The sequence below is a fragment of the Dermacentor silvarum genome, chromosome 8 (assembly GCF_013339745.2).
Source record: "Dermacentor silvarum isolate Dsil-2018 chromosome 8, BIME_Dsil_1.4, whole genome shotgun sequence".
NCBI classification, from domain to species: domain Eukaryota; kingdom Metazoa; phylum Arthropoda; class Arachnida; order Ixodida; family Ixodidae; genus Dermacentor; species Dermacentor silvarum.
The window spans coordinates 173,453,070-173,466,372 of record NC_051161.1 but is presented as its reverse complement, the minus strand read 5'-3'; the positions used below and the strand labels follow the sequence as shown (position 1 = coordinate 173,466,372).

The 13,303-nt window shown below is 47.5% G+C and overlaps 1 protein-coding gene across 1 annotated transcript in view; it reads right to left on the bottom strand.

Annotated features, from left to right (window-relative positions):
• Positions 1-5,437: 5,437 nt before the first annotated feature.
• The window catches only part of LOC119462586 (protein 5NUC), a 581,486-nt gene continuing 573,620 nt past the window's right edge, over positions 5,438-13,303 (bottom strand). Inside the window, exon 9 of the mRNA XM_037723919.2 lies at positions 5,438-5,961. Coding sequence (XP_037579847.1) covers positions 5,759-5,961 — 203 coding nt within the window. The 3' untranslated portion in view covers positions 5,438-5,758. The remainder of the gene's footprint in view (positions 5,962-13,303) is intronic.

Here is a 13,303-nt window from a genome sequence, read left to right as displayed (position 1 = left end):
ACGAATGAACGTGTGAAGCCCTGCGGAGTAGCATTTGTGGCAGTCCAGTGCAACGCACAGACCCAGCGCCTGCCATTGTACGTACTACGCCAGGATGGCCAGCCGCTACTGGGGTGCAATTGTCTGCAGCACCTCCAGCTGGATTGGACGCAAATCCAAGGTCTTCACCACATGCAGCTGGGGAAGACAAGCAGCTCCGAGAAATCGCCTGAGCTCGAGTCCTTGCTAAGCCGCTATCAAGACCTGTTCAAGGACGAACTTGGCACAGTAAAAGGTGAAAAGGCTACTCTGTTCTTCAAGGATGAGGCAAGACCTAAATTTTTCAAAGCTAGAAGTGTGCCTTTCGCACTAAAAACTGCTGTCGAACATGAATTAACCAAGCTACAAGAGCTAGGGATAATTACACCCATTATAACGAGCCCAAAAAAATTAAATTATGGGGTTTTACGTGCCAAAACCAGTTCTGATTATGAGGCACGCCGTAGTGGGGGACTCCGGAAATTTGGACCACCTGGGGTTCTTTAACGTGCACCTAAATCTAAGTACACGGGTGTTTTCGCATTTCGCCCCCATCGAAATGCGGCCGCCGTGGCCGGGATTCGATCCCGCGACCTCGTGCTCAGCAGCCCAACACCATAGCCACTGAGCAACCACGGCGGGTGATAACGAGCCCATATGCTACGCCTGTCGTGCCAGTGGTCAAACGCGACGGTTCAGTCAGATTATGCGGTGACTACAAAGTCACGCTAAACCCAATACTCGACATCGAAAGGTATCCTCTACCAAAAGCGGACGAGCTATTTGCCGCACTTGCAGGTGGAAAACATTTTTCGAAGATAGACTTGAGCAGAGCGTACCAGCAGGTCGAAATGGATGACGAGTCCAAGCAATATCTGACGCTGAACACGCACCTGGTCTATTTTTGGTCAACCGCCTACCGTTTGGCATTTCGTCGGCTCCCGCAATATTTCAGCGTATTATGGATAACGCACTGAAAGGACTGAACAGCGTGACGTGTTATCTCGATGACATACTGATCACGGGCCGCACGGAAGCAGAACATTTGTGTAACCTCGAAGCAGTGCTGAAACGGCTATCAGAACGCGGAATGCGTCTAAAAATTTCCAAGTGCGATTTCTTTCGCGATGAACTGCAATACTTGGGTCATGTGATCACGAAAGACGGTGTGCGGCCGACAGATGAAAACTTGGTCGCAATCACGAATACACCGACTCCGAAAGATAAGCAGCAACTGCAGTCGCTGCTAGGGCTCATAAATTACTATGGAAAGTTTGTTCCGAATCTGTCATCTATACTGTTTTCCCTGAACAAGCTCTTACGCAAGACCGAAGCTTGGGAATGGAATGCCGCTTGTCAAAGTGCGTTAGTACATGTAAAGAAACTGCTAACGTCAAAGCCTATTTTGACACACTACAACCCCAGTTGGCCAGTGCACCTGGCGTGTGATGCTTCCGCCTATGGAATAGGTGCGCTTCTGTCGCACATTTCACAAGGGCAAGTTCATCCAATAGCGTATGCTTCACGCACACTGACAAAGGCTGAACAAGGTTATAGCCAACTAGAGAAAGAGGCATTGGCTCTGGTGTTTGGTGTCAAGAAGTTTCATTACTACGTTTACGCACGCAATTTTACGTTGTTCACCGACCATAAGCCACTTCAGACAATATTTGGGCCCAAAACAGGCATTCCAGCGATAGCAGCCGCCAGACTTCAGTGCTGGGCAGTCACACTTTCTGCATATTCTTTTTCTTTGCCCTTCAGCTCAGAATGTGGACGCTGATTGCTTATCGCGCCTTCCACTTCAGCAACCGGGCAGGGATGCGGCCGAATAAATTTTTTTGCGTTTAGACAGCATGCCTGTCTGCAGTAAACAAATCGCAGAAGAAACTGCACGTGATCCAGTTTTTCGTCAAGTAGTACAGCACATTTTGTCAGGCTGGCCGACGAACGTGTCTGCAGACCTGAAACCATTCTTCTACAGGAAGCTAGAGCTTTCTTTATATCAAGGTTGTGTCATGCTGGGAATGCGTGTTGTGGTACCACAAAAGTTTCGTCAATTTGTCCTAGATGAATTGCATGAGGGACATCCAGGAGTGGTGCGCACGAAGGAGTTGGCAAGAAGCTATGTGTGGTGGCCAAACATGGACCATGACATAGAGAGATGTGTTGCCGCTTGTCAAACATGCGCTGAGACACGCAGTTTACCAGTGAAAGCACCGCTCCATCCTTGGTCCTGGCCGACGCGTCCATGGCAACGCCTGCACGTCGATTTTGCAGGTCCCATAAAAGGTGTTTCATACTTAGTGGTAGTCGACGCTCATTCGAAGTGGCCAGAAGTATGTCCCATGACCACTACTACTTCAGAAGCAACCATCGCATGTATTCATGAACTTTTCTGCAGATTTGGGTTTCCGGAAACAGTGGTGTCCGACAACGGAAGCCAGTTCATCTCTGAAGAATTCCGAGTTTACCTCAAGCAAAGGGGTATAAGACACGTACGTACCGCACCGTATCACCCAAGCAGCAACGGCTTGGCGGAACGTTTTGTCCAAACCTTGAAGGCAGCGCTTCGAAAGACCAATCCGAGGATAGCGACTGCGGACATAGAAGACTTCCTTTTGGCGTATCGTAATACGCCTCATGCTACGACAGGGGAAGCCCCTTCCACCTTGCTCCTGGGCCGGCGCCTACGGACAAGGCTAGACCTGGTGCGACCATCGGTCGGGAACAAAGTGTCACAGCGCCAATTTCGTCAGACAAGGCGTCACCCGTGTCGTGAGAAAATGTTCGGTGTTGGTGATGATGTTCGGGCGCGCAACTTTCGACCTGGACCCAAGTGGCTCTGTGCAACAGTTCTCGCCCGTACGGGACCTGTGTCATACCGTTTAAGTGTCATGACTCCCCGTGGTGTTTTCCAGTGGGTGCGTCACCAAAACCACATCCGCAAGGGTAACGTCGACACCACAGAGTTCGAGCTACCCTTCGTGAGAAGCCATCAAGAACCTCCAGTACAGGTCTCAGCTGCCGACTCTTCAACCGATAACGACACCACGGCGATCATTCAGCGTGAATCGGTGGAGCCTTCAAACCCTGCAAACGAACATCGTTACCCACAGAGACAGCGCCGGCCACCTGATCGCTATGTGCCATAAACTGTTGCGGTTATACTCGTGTTTCCGAAATAAGTGTGGGGGGATGTCGCATATCTGTAAACGTGTACTTGCGTCATAGCGTGATAGCGTTCCCTTGCTGTCACGCGGCCCATATCGCGATCACATCACCCTCGCCCACTACGTGTATATAATCGCTGGCTTCAAGGCTGGGTGGGCATTTTGTCCTTGTATTCCTTGGCTGTCATTCTGCCATTTTAAGTTGCCACCATGCAAAAAAGCATGTTGAAATACAGTCTGCCTCTACGTTCATGGAAGCCCCGGAACACGACAACGTCTCGCCCGGAACTTGAGCTCTTTGAAGGAGCGTTTGCTCGGCCTTCTTCTTTTTTGCGATTGAATCACCGAAACGCTCCTTGATTTCGGAAGTGAAACGATCCCACGTTGTCAGAGTTTCCTCGTGATTATCGAACCACACGAGCGCCGTTTCCATCAGAAAGAAGACTACGTTACGCTGTCCCAACGATAGTGCTTGCTCACCCGTTCGTAGTGGTTAAGCCATTCTTCGACGTCCTCGCCGGGTTTTAAATAAAGTTGTTCTCTCTCTCTCTCTCTCCTCGCCGGGCTTCCCTACGAATGTGCGAGGCTCCACCAGATGTTGGCGCTGCCACGGACTAGCCATCGTTTGGGTCGAAGATGCCGCTGGTTCCGTGCGAGTGTTGGATTCGGTGCAGGACATCTGAGACACCGGAAGTAATGCGGGCAATTCAGCGATTCGGCGGCTTCGACGCAGATCAGGAGGTTGGAGAACCGTGTTCGCCGTGTTGCGTGGTGGTCGGGGGTACCCAGCACCTTCCACCAAAAACTGTTACGGATGATCGATGTTTATTCACAGGTGAAGACTAGGATGGATGACAGGTCGCCACGATGTCACCACCGAAATGTAGCCGTGGCTGCTGCTGAGTTCTTCGTTCTCCTCCTCTTCTATCTCCTCTTTTCCACGTGACAATCCCCATTTCGCAGACGAAGCCACTGGGAGAGTCACTGTTCTTCGGCGGGGTAGTAGCGCTTAAGGCGTGCAAAATGAGCCAGCTGGGTTATCTTGGAACGCCTGTCTGCAGCCAAAACCCGTGCAACCACGCAAGTAAGGTCGCTCAGGCGATCTAAAACAATGAACGGGCCATCATAATGTGACAAGAACTTGCTGCACAAGCCACGCTTGCGTTGTGGGGTCCATAGCAGCACTTGGTCGCCTTTTTCAAAATAAATGGCTTGATGGGATCTATCGTACCGATCCTTCGAGCGGTTTTGTGATGCCAATGTGCGGACGCGGGCTATTCGGCGGGCTTCCTCGGCGAGGCAAAGTGTCTTGGCGACGGAATCCTCAGCATCCAGAGAAAACGGCAGAATCGTGTCGAGGAAGCTCCGCGGCGATCGAGCATGAAGCAGATAGAAAGGGCTGTAATTCGTTGTCTCATGCTTCGCAGTGTTGTAGGCGTATGTTATGAATGGCAACACATCATCTAACTCCTCTTCTATCTCCTCTTTTCCACGTTACAATATAATGTTATGGGGTTTGTAATGATCTTGTTGAGTTATCGATTATTTGTACATATTTTTACGATTTTTGTCTGATCTTTGGCTCCACTTTTTCAAGGTCGCCTCAAAACGAGACACATAACGCTTTTGCCTTAATACGCAGTTCCCGGCGAGATCGAACGCGGGCCCGCGCGTTCGAACTCTACCACTACGCTACGCCAACGCTTGCTAGCTTTCAGCGGGAAAACACCCTATAAGCGCACCCTAGCGCGCCAGGAAACACACGATGTGACATGCGCACCGCGTAGTTTCGATACTTGCATTTGCATATTTTCACACCAGTTGGCACGCCATGTAGCAGATGCACAGGGAGCGGTACAAGGTAGACGGTGTGAGGAAGAAAAGAGTTTAAAGAGATGTATACAAAATTCTACAAAAAATTACGGGGGATGCTTAGAACTTTCTAAGAATGTGAAGGCGAAAGCATAGTTGGACCCATAGCGATGTGGCGCGGCGACGTGTTCAAGGTGCGCGAGCGTGCTGCCGCCGTTTCCAGAAGGTTCTACGGGCGCCGCCGTTGACATTTCCCTAATGACATTTCCCTAATTGTTTCTAATGTCATGTGATGAGCTCAGCACGCTGGCGGGGAACGGATATATAAGAATTGCACTGCATCCAGAAAATAAAGAGGGGCACCTGTCCCGTCTTTTACTATGTGTCGTGTTGTTTGGCACCATTTCTACGAAGGTGAACAAAAGCCATTAAGAAAAAGCACATTTTAATTTCTTTTCTGCAGCATATTACAGACAAGCATTTTATTACAAAGAGTAAGTAATATAGCCTGACTGATCACCAGGCATGCTTCCCGGTAATTACTAGCACGCAATGCGCATGGACTCACTCTAATAGTTACAACGTAAGCATTTGCATGCAGGCTTAGGCACGAAATTCCATACGAATATCCTATAGAAATCGGGATATAGTCCGTCCGCTGTGATATCTAGCGATTACCTACTTCGAGACCATTCCGCGTGCCCTGTGAGTGCTGGAGGTTAAAAGTCGAACAACCTTCGCGTAGTCATTGTACGCTAGAAGTCCTGGAACATGTAAAAAACGCAGAGCAGAAGACAAGCTAAATGGGAGTAAATAGCCGGGGCAGCGCGCGCGTCCGAAGCAGAAGTTTCAGCCTGGCCGGTCGGCAACTTCAGAAAGGTGACCCTGCCATCGACCGCAGTTGTGAGCGGTGATGTGGCGTTCATGTAGTGCACGACTATCTGATCATCCTTGAAACCTGCGAAGAAAACAGATGTTCGCATCTCAATGAACAAGAACACGTCTCACGCCACAGCACATAAATGAAGCGTTGGAACTCCGTTAACAGTGCTTGCGCATCCCTTCGTCAAAGCGGACATCAACACATCAAGGAACGACGAAGAAAATGCGTTTCGTGCACGTAGTAGCTTAAAAACGCCTTTCTAGCATTTAACACCTGTGTAACTACCTATATTGTCAGACTTGACGATGGGACGCTGTATTTTCTCGTGTAAGTCCCGAAATTTTTTTTTTCAGATTTTTACAAGGTTCACTGCAGCCTCCGAATGCGCTTGACTGCATCGCAAAATAACGCCACCACTGGTGGCTGACTGTAAACAGATTGACACTTGACTTTACGTTTCGATCACGGACAGTAGCGTAAAGGTGCCCGAAAGTCCGGCAGTACGAAAACGCGAATTGTGACAGGGAACTCATTTGCGTTTTTTTTTTTTATAATGCGCCAGCACAGCAGGAATTTGTTTATAGGCTTTTGTTAAATGTTGCGCTCCAGTAAAATAAAGTTTACGGGAAATTTCGCAATGAAAATGCAAGTGATAGTTGCATAAAAGTTGTGATGTCGGCACCAGAAATGCTGTCCAAATTTCGCATCGCAGCTAAAGAAGAAATGGGACATTAAACACTGCCACAAGCTTGATGCGCGGTGTTTAATGGCACAAGGGCGAGCTATGACTTATGGTGATCAATCGTCTGTGTGTTATGTGTGAAATGATCAACTCATTTACAAATGGTAGATGAAATGTGACTAAAAAGAGGCCTAAAAACAGGTCGCTATAAACTGCGTAACGAAGTGAAGCCGAAAGCCTGCTGCACACGTGGTAATGCATTAAGTTATACGATCAGAGGGGTCAGACTTCTTGCAAGGCATAACGAGCCGGATTGTTAAGTTTACAACATAATATTTACAACATAATATTTAAATCATAATATTGTCTACAGGTACCTTTCCCAAGTAAATGTAAACTACTCGCGTTGTTCCCGTCTTTAAGCGCGGTGATAAAACTTGACTAAATAAATATCGAGCTGCATCAATAATTCCAGTATTTTTAAAGGTATTGATAAAGTATAGCATGTGCGATTACTATAATTTTTTTAACCGTGACAAGTTGCTTGAAGAATTCCAACATGGTTTTAGAAAGCATCGTTCTACGAAAACACCCCTTTTGAGTAAAAAAGAAATGATTATAGAAGCGTTCAGCCGTAAACATATGGCACTAGTCATATACATAGATTTCTCTAAGACCTTTGATTTAATTAATCATTCTATCCTTCTCAAGAAATTAGAAAAGTACGGTGTGCGCGGAACCACCCACTCGCTTCTTTCCAACAGGTCACTGTTCGTATATACTAGTAACGCGAAATCTTCAAGGAAGGAAGTCAGTTATCACTGGTGTGCTGCAAGGCAGCATTTTGGGGCCACTTTTATTTTTTATTGACATAAATGATATTATAGACTGCACAGATAACGCTACATTTGTTTCGTATGCTGATGACACTACCATTTTTATTACAGGCAACTTGGAATCAGATATAGAAATAAAGGCTAACAAAACGCTGTCTGATTTAGAACGCTGGGCCACGATGAACTGTTTAAAAATCAACTCTAAGAAGACGAAAGTAATTTGTACATGCCAGATACTCCATTTTCCGGCCGACCTCTCTACATTTACTAATCAATTAACTACTACTTCTGCTTGTACATGCCTAGAGGTAAAACGTTGACAACTAATATGAATTTGTGTCTGGACTGTCGGCAGTTAGAGATGGTAGATTCTGTTAATCTCCTTGGAGTTCTTTTTTCAAAGCACCTTACTTGGAGCGGCATGTTGATTACCTCCAATCCAAATTGTCATTTGCCATTGGTGTCATTCCACGTATGCGACACCTCATCCCTACTAAGGTGAAGGTAATGCTATATAACGCTCTGGTGGTATCCATCATGCACTAGTGCATGCTGGGGTGGGGCACAACTGGCGCGAGCGACAAATTTGCACAAGCTACATTTGCTGCAGAAAATAGCCGTGCGTTACATAGTTGATGTACATTATACTTACTCCACAGAACCTCTTCTTTATAAATATGAAATTCTTCCAGTGTTTTATTTTTACAATTACAGGTTGATGTTGCATTATAAAGGTTTGGTTAAATTTTGTATTGATGATGCAATTCACCTGGAAAGACTACGCGTCAATACAAGTGTTCGTCAGACCAGATAAAAGAGATATGGTTCATACCCACCCCTAGAACTTCCTATGACGAACAATCTTTGTCTTACAGACTATCTTCACTGCTAAACATATTATTACGGGGAGTATTTACTTAACAGTAAACGGCTAGCGCTTGTCTAGTCAAGACTGCACAGAGCGCACAGGTTCCAGCAGGTTTTCAGTCCGACAGGAGAGCCTCTGGCCCAGCCCCACTACAACGTCTTTTTCTTCGCCATGGCTCGTGACATTATCCCCGTCCAGTGAAGCACCGTCGCGGTGCTGTTGTGGTCAAAATGGGCTATCACAGTTGTAAGGCTTGAGGCGGGAAACATGTACGATGTCACATCGTGGTGCGACAGCCGACGAGGTGGACGCCATGGGAGATATCTCATAGGTGACAGAAGTCACCTGGCGCAGCACGCGGTAGGGCTGTAGGGGCGGTAGGGTGCGGTAGGACATTACCTTTTCACAGAGGCCGACACGACGAGATGGCAGCCAGAGAAGGACGAGAGGGCCCGGTGGAGAGTATCCCGGTGTCGACGATCGTAAATGGACTTTTGTGAGGTCTGCGATAACGAGAGCCGAGCGCGGGATACTGTGCGCGAGACGCGCGCACGCGTGATGTCATCTTGCGCATAGGAAGTCGTGGACGTGGAGGCGGGATCAGAAGGGAGCAAGGTGTCAAAGGGTAGTAAGGGATGGCGCCCAACGAGAAGATAGAAGGGTGAGTAGCCGGCAGTTTCATGACGTGATGAGTTGTATGCAAATGTGACGAACGGAAGCGCAACGTCCCAATGGTGGTGGTCATCGGAAACGTACACGGAAAACATGTCGGTCAGTGTACGGTTTAGGCGTTCGGTGAGTCCATTGGTTTGAGGGTGATATGAGGTGGTGAAGTTGTGATGAGTAGCACATGATCGAAGTAGGTCGTCAACCACACGAGACAGGAAGCAGTGACCGCGATCTGTGAGTAGGTGACGTGAAGCACCATGTTGCAGGATGACGTACGTCGTACAGTAGGAAATCGGCTACGTCTGCGGCGCAGCTGGTTGGCAACGCTCGAGTAATTGCATATCGAGTGGTATAATCGGTAGCGACTGCAATCCATTTGTTGCCTTTCGAGGAAATTGGAAAGGGACCGAGCCAGTCCAGGCCCACTGGATAAAACGGCGGTTGGAAGGTCAATTGGCTCAAGGAGACAAGCAGGTTGAATCGCAGGTTTCTTGCGACGCTGACACAGGGCCCAATATGTTGCGCAGCAGCGAACGGACCGATAAAGGCCTTTCCAGAAAAAAATGTCGTCGTAGGCGATCATAAGTTCTGGAGACGTCTAAGTGCCCGGAAGTGGGAGCGTCATGAAACTGGACGAGGACATCCCTGCGCAGATGATGCGAGACAACGAGCATGAGTTCTGCGCCGTCGGCGTGCATGTTGCGGCGGTAAAGAACGTTATCCTGAAGCAAGAACATGTTGGCTGAAGAGTCGATGGTGCCGGATTGCAGACGGTCAATAAGAGAGAGCAACGATGGATCTCTACGTTGTTCGCCGGCCATATGTGTCGTGTACGTTGTTCGCCGGCCATAGGTGTCAGGGTCTGTTTCAGTGGAGTCGGATGGTTCAAATGGGTGGCCGGAGAGGCAGTCGGCGTCATTGTGTAACTTGCCAGATTTGTACACTACCGAGAACGTGTACTCCTGTAAACGTAATGCCCAACGGACGAGACTTCCTGTGGGGATTTTTAAGTGCTGAGAGCCAGCAGAGCGCATGATGTTCTGTTATGACCACGAACGGCCGTCCATATAGGTACGGACGGAATTTCGTGACAGCCCACATGAGAGCTAGGCACTCCCGCTCAGTAATGGTGCAATTCTTTTCCGACTGCCACAGAAGACGGCTAGCAATATTAAAGCTACAAGATTTTGATCCTTCCTGTAACCGAAACTGTCTTATCAAACGTTTTTGCCAGCTTATTTATTTGAAGGACTAGTATATGCCTTCCATTTTCTTCCTGTTCTAGTTGACTGCTGCTGTTCATATCGTTGACTGATTGCACTGGCATTTCTGGCTTGTGTGATTGTTTGCCGTTCTGTTACTTTTATTTTTTTATTACTCGTCACTCTCTAATGCTTGTCCACTTTGCAATTCTTATGTATGACCGACCGTCATCCTGCTGTTTCGCCAACATGTAAGAGGTCGGGACCTCGTCAAGCTGTTCTAGCTTTTAGTCCCGTACTCCTCCTTTTCAAAGGAAATAAATATGATTGAGTGATTGATTGATTGATTATGGCGCTGTAGGTCGACCAACGACACATGCTAGCTATCTAAAGGTCCTTTCGTTCTTTCTTTCTTTCGATCTTTATTTCTTTGTTTTTGTTCTTTGTTCTTTCGTTCGTTCTTCTTTTCTTTCGTTCTTTCTTTCATTCGTTTCTTCATTCATGTTCAGCCATTGCATGTTTGCTTGCTTACGGGGGTATGAGCCTTTCCTGATAGGGTGTAACGTTGTGTGCGTGATTGTTATGAATGTATGCGCTGTACGCTTCACTTTGCTGAGTGCCTGTAGCCTCTGCATTACGAGAGCGATGAACCTTGTAGACGGAGTGCCTGCTTTGCAGAACATTGTTTGAGTATATCTTGTTTGAGTACTGGATGCTCTAAATCCAGTACTTGCAAGCCTTGACTAGACACCATGGCTCGTCCAATACTGTCATTTCGCACTGAGGTCAGACAAGTCAGATTTTACAGTGGAACGCCAGAGGCTTGAGGTCTCGCATCTCATCCTTCTGTCAATATATTTTCACAAATCGGATTCCCAAAATCGTTATTTGTGAGCCCAACGTACTTACTCCCATCAAACTGTCCGGGTACGAGCCATTTCTGTTGTCGACGTGCGAGGAGTGCAGCAAAATTGTCGTTTACATCCGCACGGATTTTACATATGCCCACCATGCAGCACAACCACATGATGACAATCAGTATGTCTGCCTACGTGTAAGAAAGAAACGTGTCATTCACACTCATTGGTGTCTACTTATCGCCGCCAGGACGATTTGAATGCGATAGACTGCAAGACGTATTGCTACATACCAGTGGTCCTTGGATTATAACAGGCGATTTCAACGCACATCACTTACTCTGGAGTAGCTCGGCAATCAATGCTAGAGACAGGAATCTGGTGTCATTCGTCGCTGATCACGAGCTGTGTGTGATTCTCATAGATGGCAATCCTACAATCCTACAGGCCTCAAGTATAGCAGTTGCCTGAATTTGACTTTGGTATCACGATGCTTCAGCTCGCAAGTACAGTGGTTTTCAGACATAGAAACGCATGGAAGTGACCATATTTCTACTTACTTGAAGATCAGGGGCTAAACAATTCCTCCTCGTCGAATGCAGTACAACCTATCGATTGGACTAAATTTAAGCTAGACGTGGAAGATCCATGCAGAGAAGACCTTGGCCATAGCCTGGAGGATATCATCACAGAGGCAATGAAAGAAGCTTCGTGCGTTGACAGCGAACCATTCCCAATTTGACGTAGAACTGGAGAGGCTAACTGCACTTCGACGAAGAGCTGAAAGGAGATACAGGCGCACGAAGACCTGACAATCGCACGAAGAGCACCGAAGAAAATCCAGCGCCGTTTGAACAAATTGCAGAAACAATACTGGACAAGGACACAGTGAAGGGGGAGATACGAGCGCTTACTCACAACTGTTTATTTTCGGAAAGATACAGGACATAAATACCCCAGCTCTCTGCACCGAGCATGTGCAACAAGAGTCGTCAGTATAAAAAGAAACATATTAAAAACAGATTAAAAAGGTCCAACCAGTATTCAAAAATGCAAATTCTTTGTCAGTAATTGCAACCGATGGTTGACATGCATTTGTCAGCACACTTTTTGATATGGAACGCTTCTGCTATTTCCCGTGTTAGGTTGTTTTTATCTGAAAACAAACAAACAACCACTAACAAACTAACTAATTTCATTTCATTTTGTTCATGTGGCCAGTGTTGGCAGACTCGCGCTACTGGTACTCGCTCGCAGTCTGTGGTGTGCGCAGCAGTCCCTTTGGTTTTTTTGTGCGTCCTATGGTGTGGCACCCGATGCCACCGAGGGGAGAAGTAAAGAAGCCTTAATTGGCAAAGGATGGTACCGTTCGTTGCCTGCTGCTGTTCGAACGATGTCTCACGACTCCCACCAATTGCGCATCGTGCGCTGGTCCAATAACACTTCGAAGATGGTCTTCCGTGTCTTTAAATACAACAAGTGAACGTACAGTTTACGTCCTGGTCTTCATTTGTGCTAATTAGTGTAGTCATGAAAATGTCGCCCATGACATCCAGTTCAGTGCATTTTCTGAGCGTGCATCATTAGCACGTCATTAAAACGAGGCCAACGATCTGTTGTGTTGTAATGGAACTTCATTGCTTTCTTTCTTTTATCCCTTTTTTTTTTGGCCTGGCGCATGATGGCATGATCGCCAGTATTGCGCGTGCGCTCAAGAGAAAAAACACGAAAAAAATTGCCCCCACCTCCCCGAAGAGAATCGTGAGGAAATGCGAAAGCATTTCTTGCGCCGAGAGTACACGGCGTAGTAATTTTAATGGCGTAAATTAATGACGAGACGAGGATTTGTACCGTAACCATTTATTTACACATTCATCAGCACCTGTTTGTGTTGTCATTGTACCTGACGGCCATAATAACAGCCTTGTGGTCGCTAAAGTGTACAGTCAAAGGGTCTTTGAGAAGCATGCGCACGTCACAGTTTCGGGTGAAGGCGAGATCAATGCAACTTCCGTGAATGGTAGTCGGACACTTGTCGGACTCGGCGGAGGCACACTGCATAGAGTACTTTGTCCGCATGTACTCCACCAACCACTAGCCGCTCTTCATTCTCACGTCCACGTTAAAGTCACCAACAAAGACGACGGGGTCAGATACTTTGGAGCGCACACACACACTTTCCATAGCCGCGTCCAGTTGCGCGGCAACGGCGTCACGAGCGAGGTTGGGCGCGAGGTACACGGTCACCACAAAGACTCCGTCTCCGTTGTAGGCAAGGGTGTAGAAGTCTTTGTACGGAGACG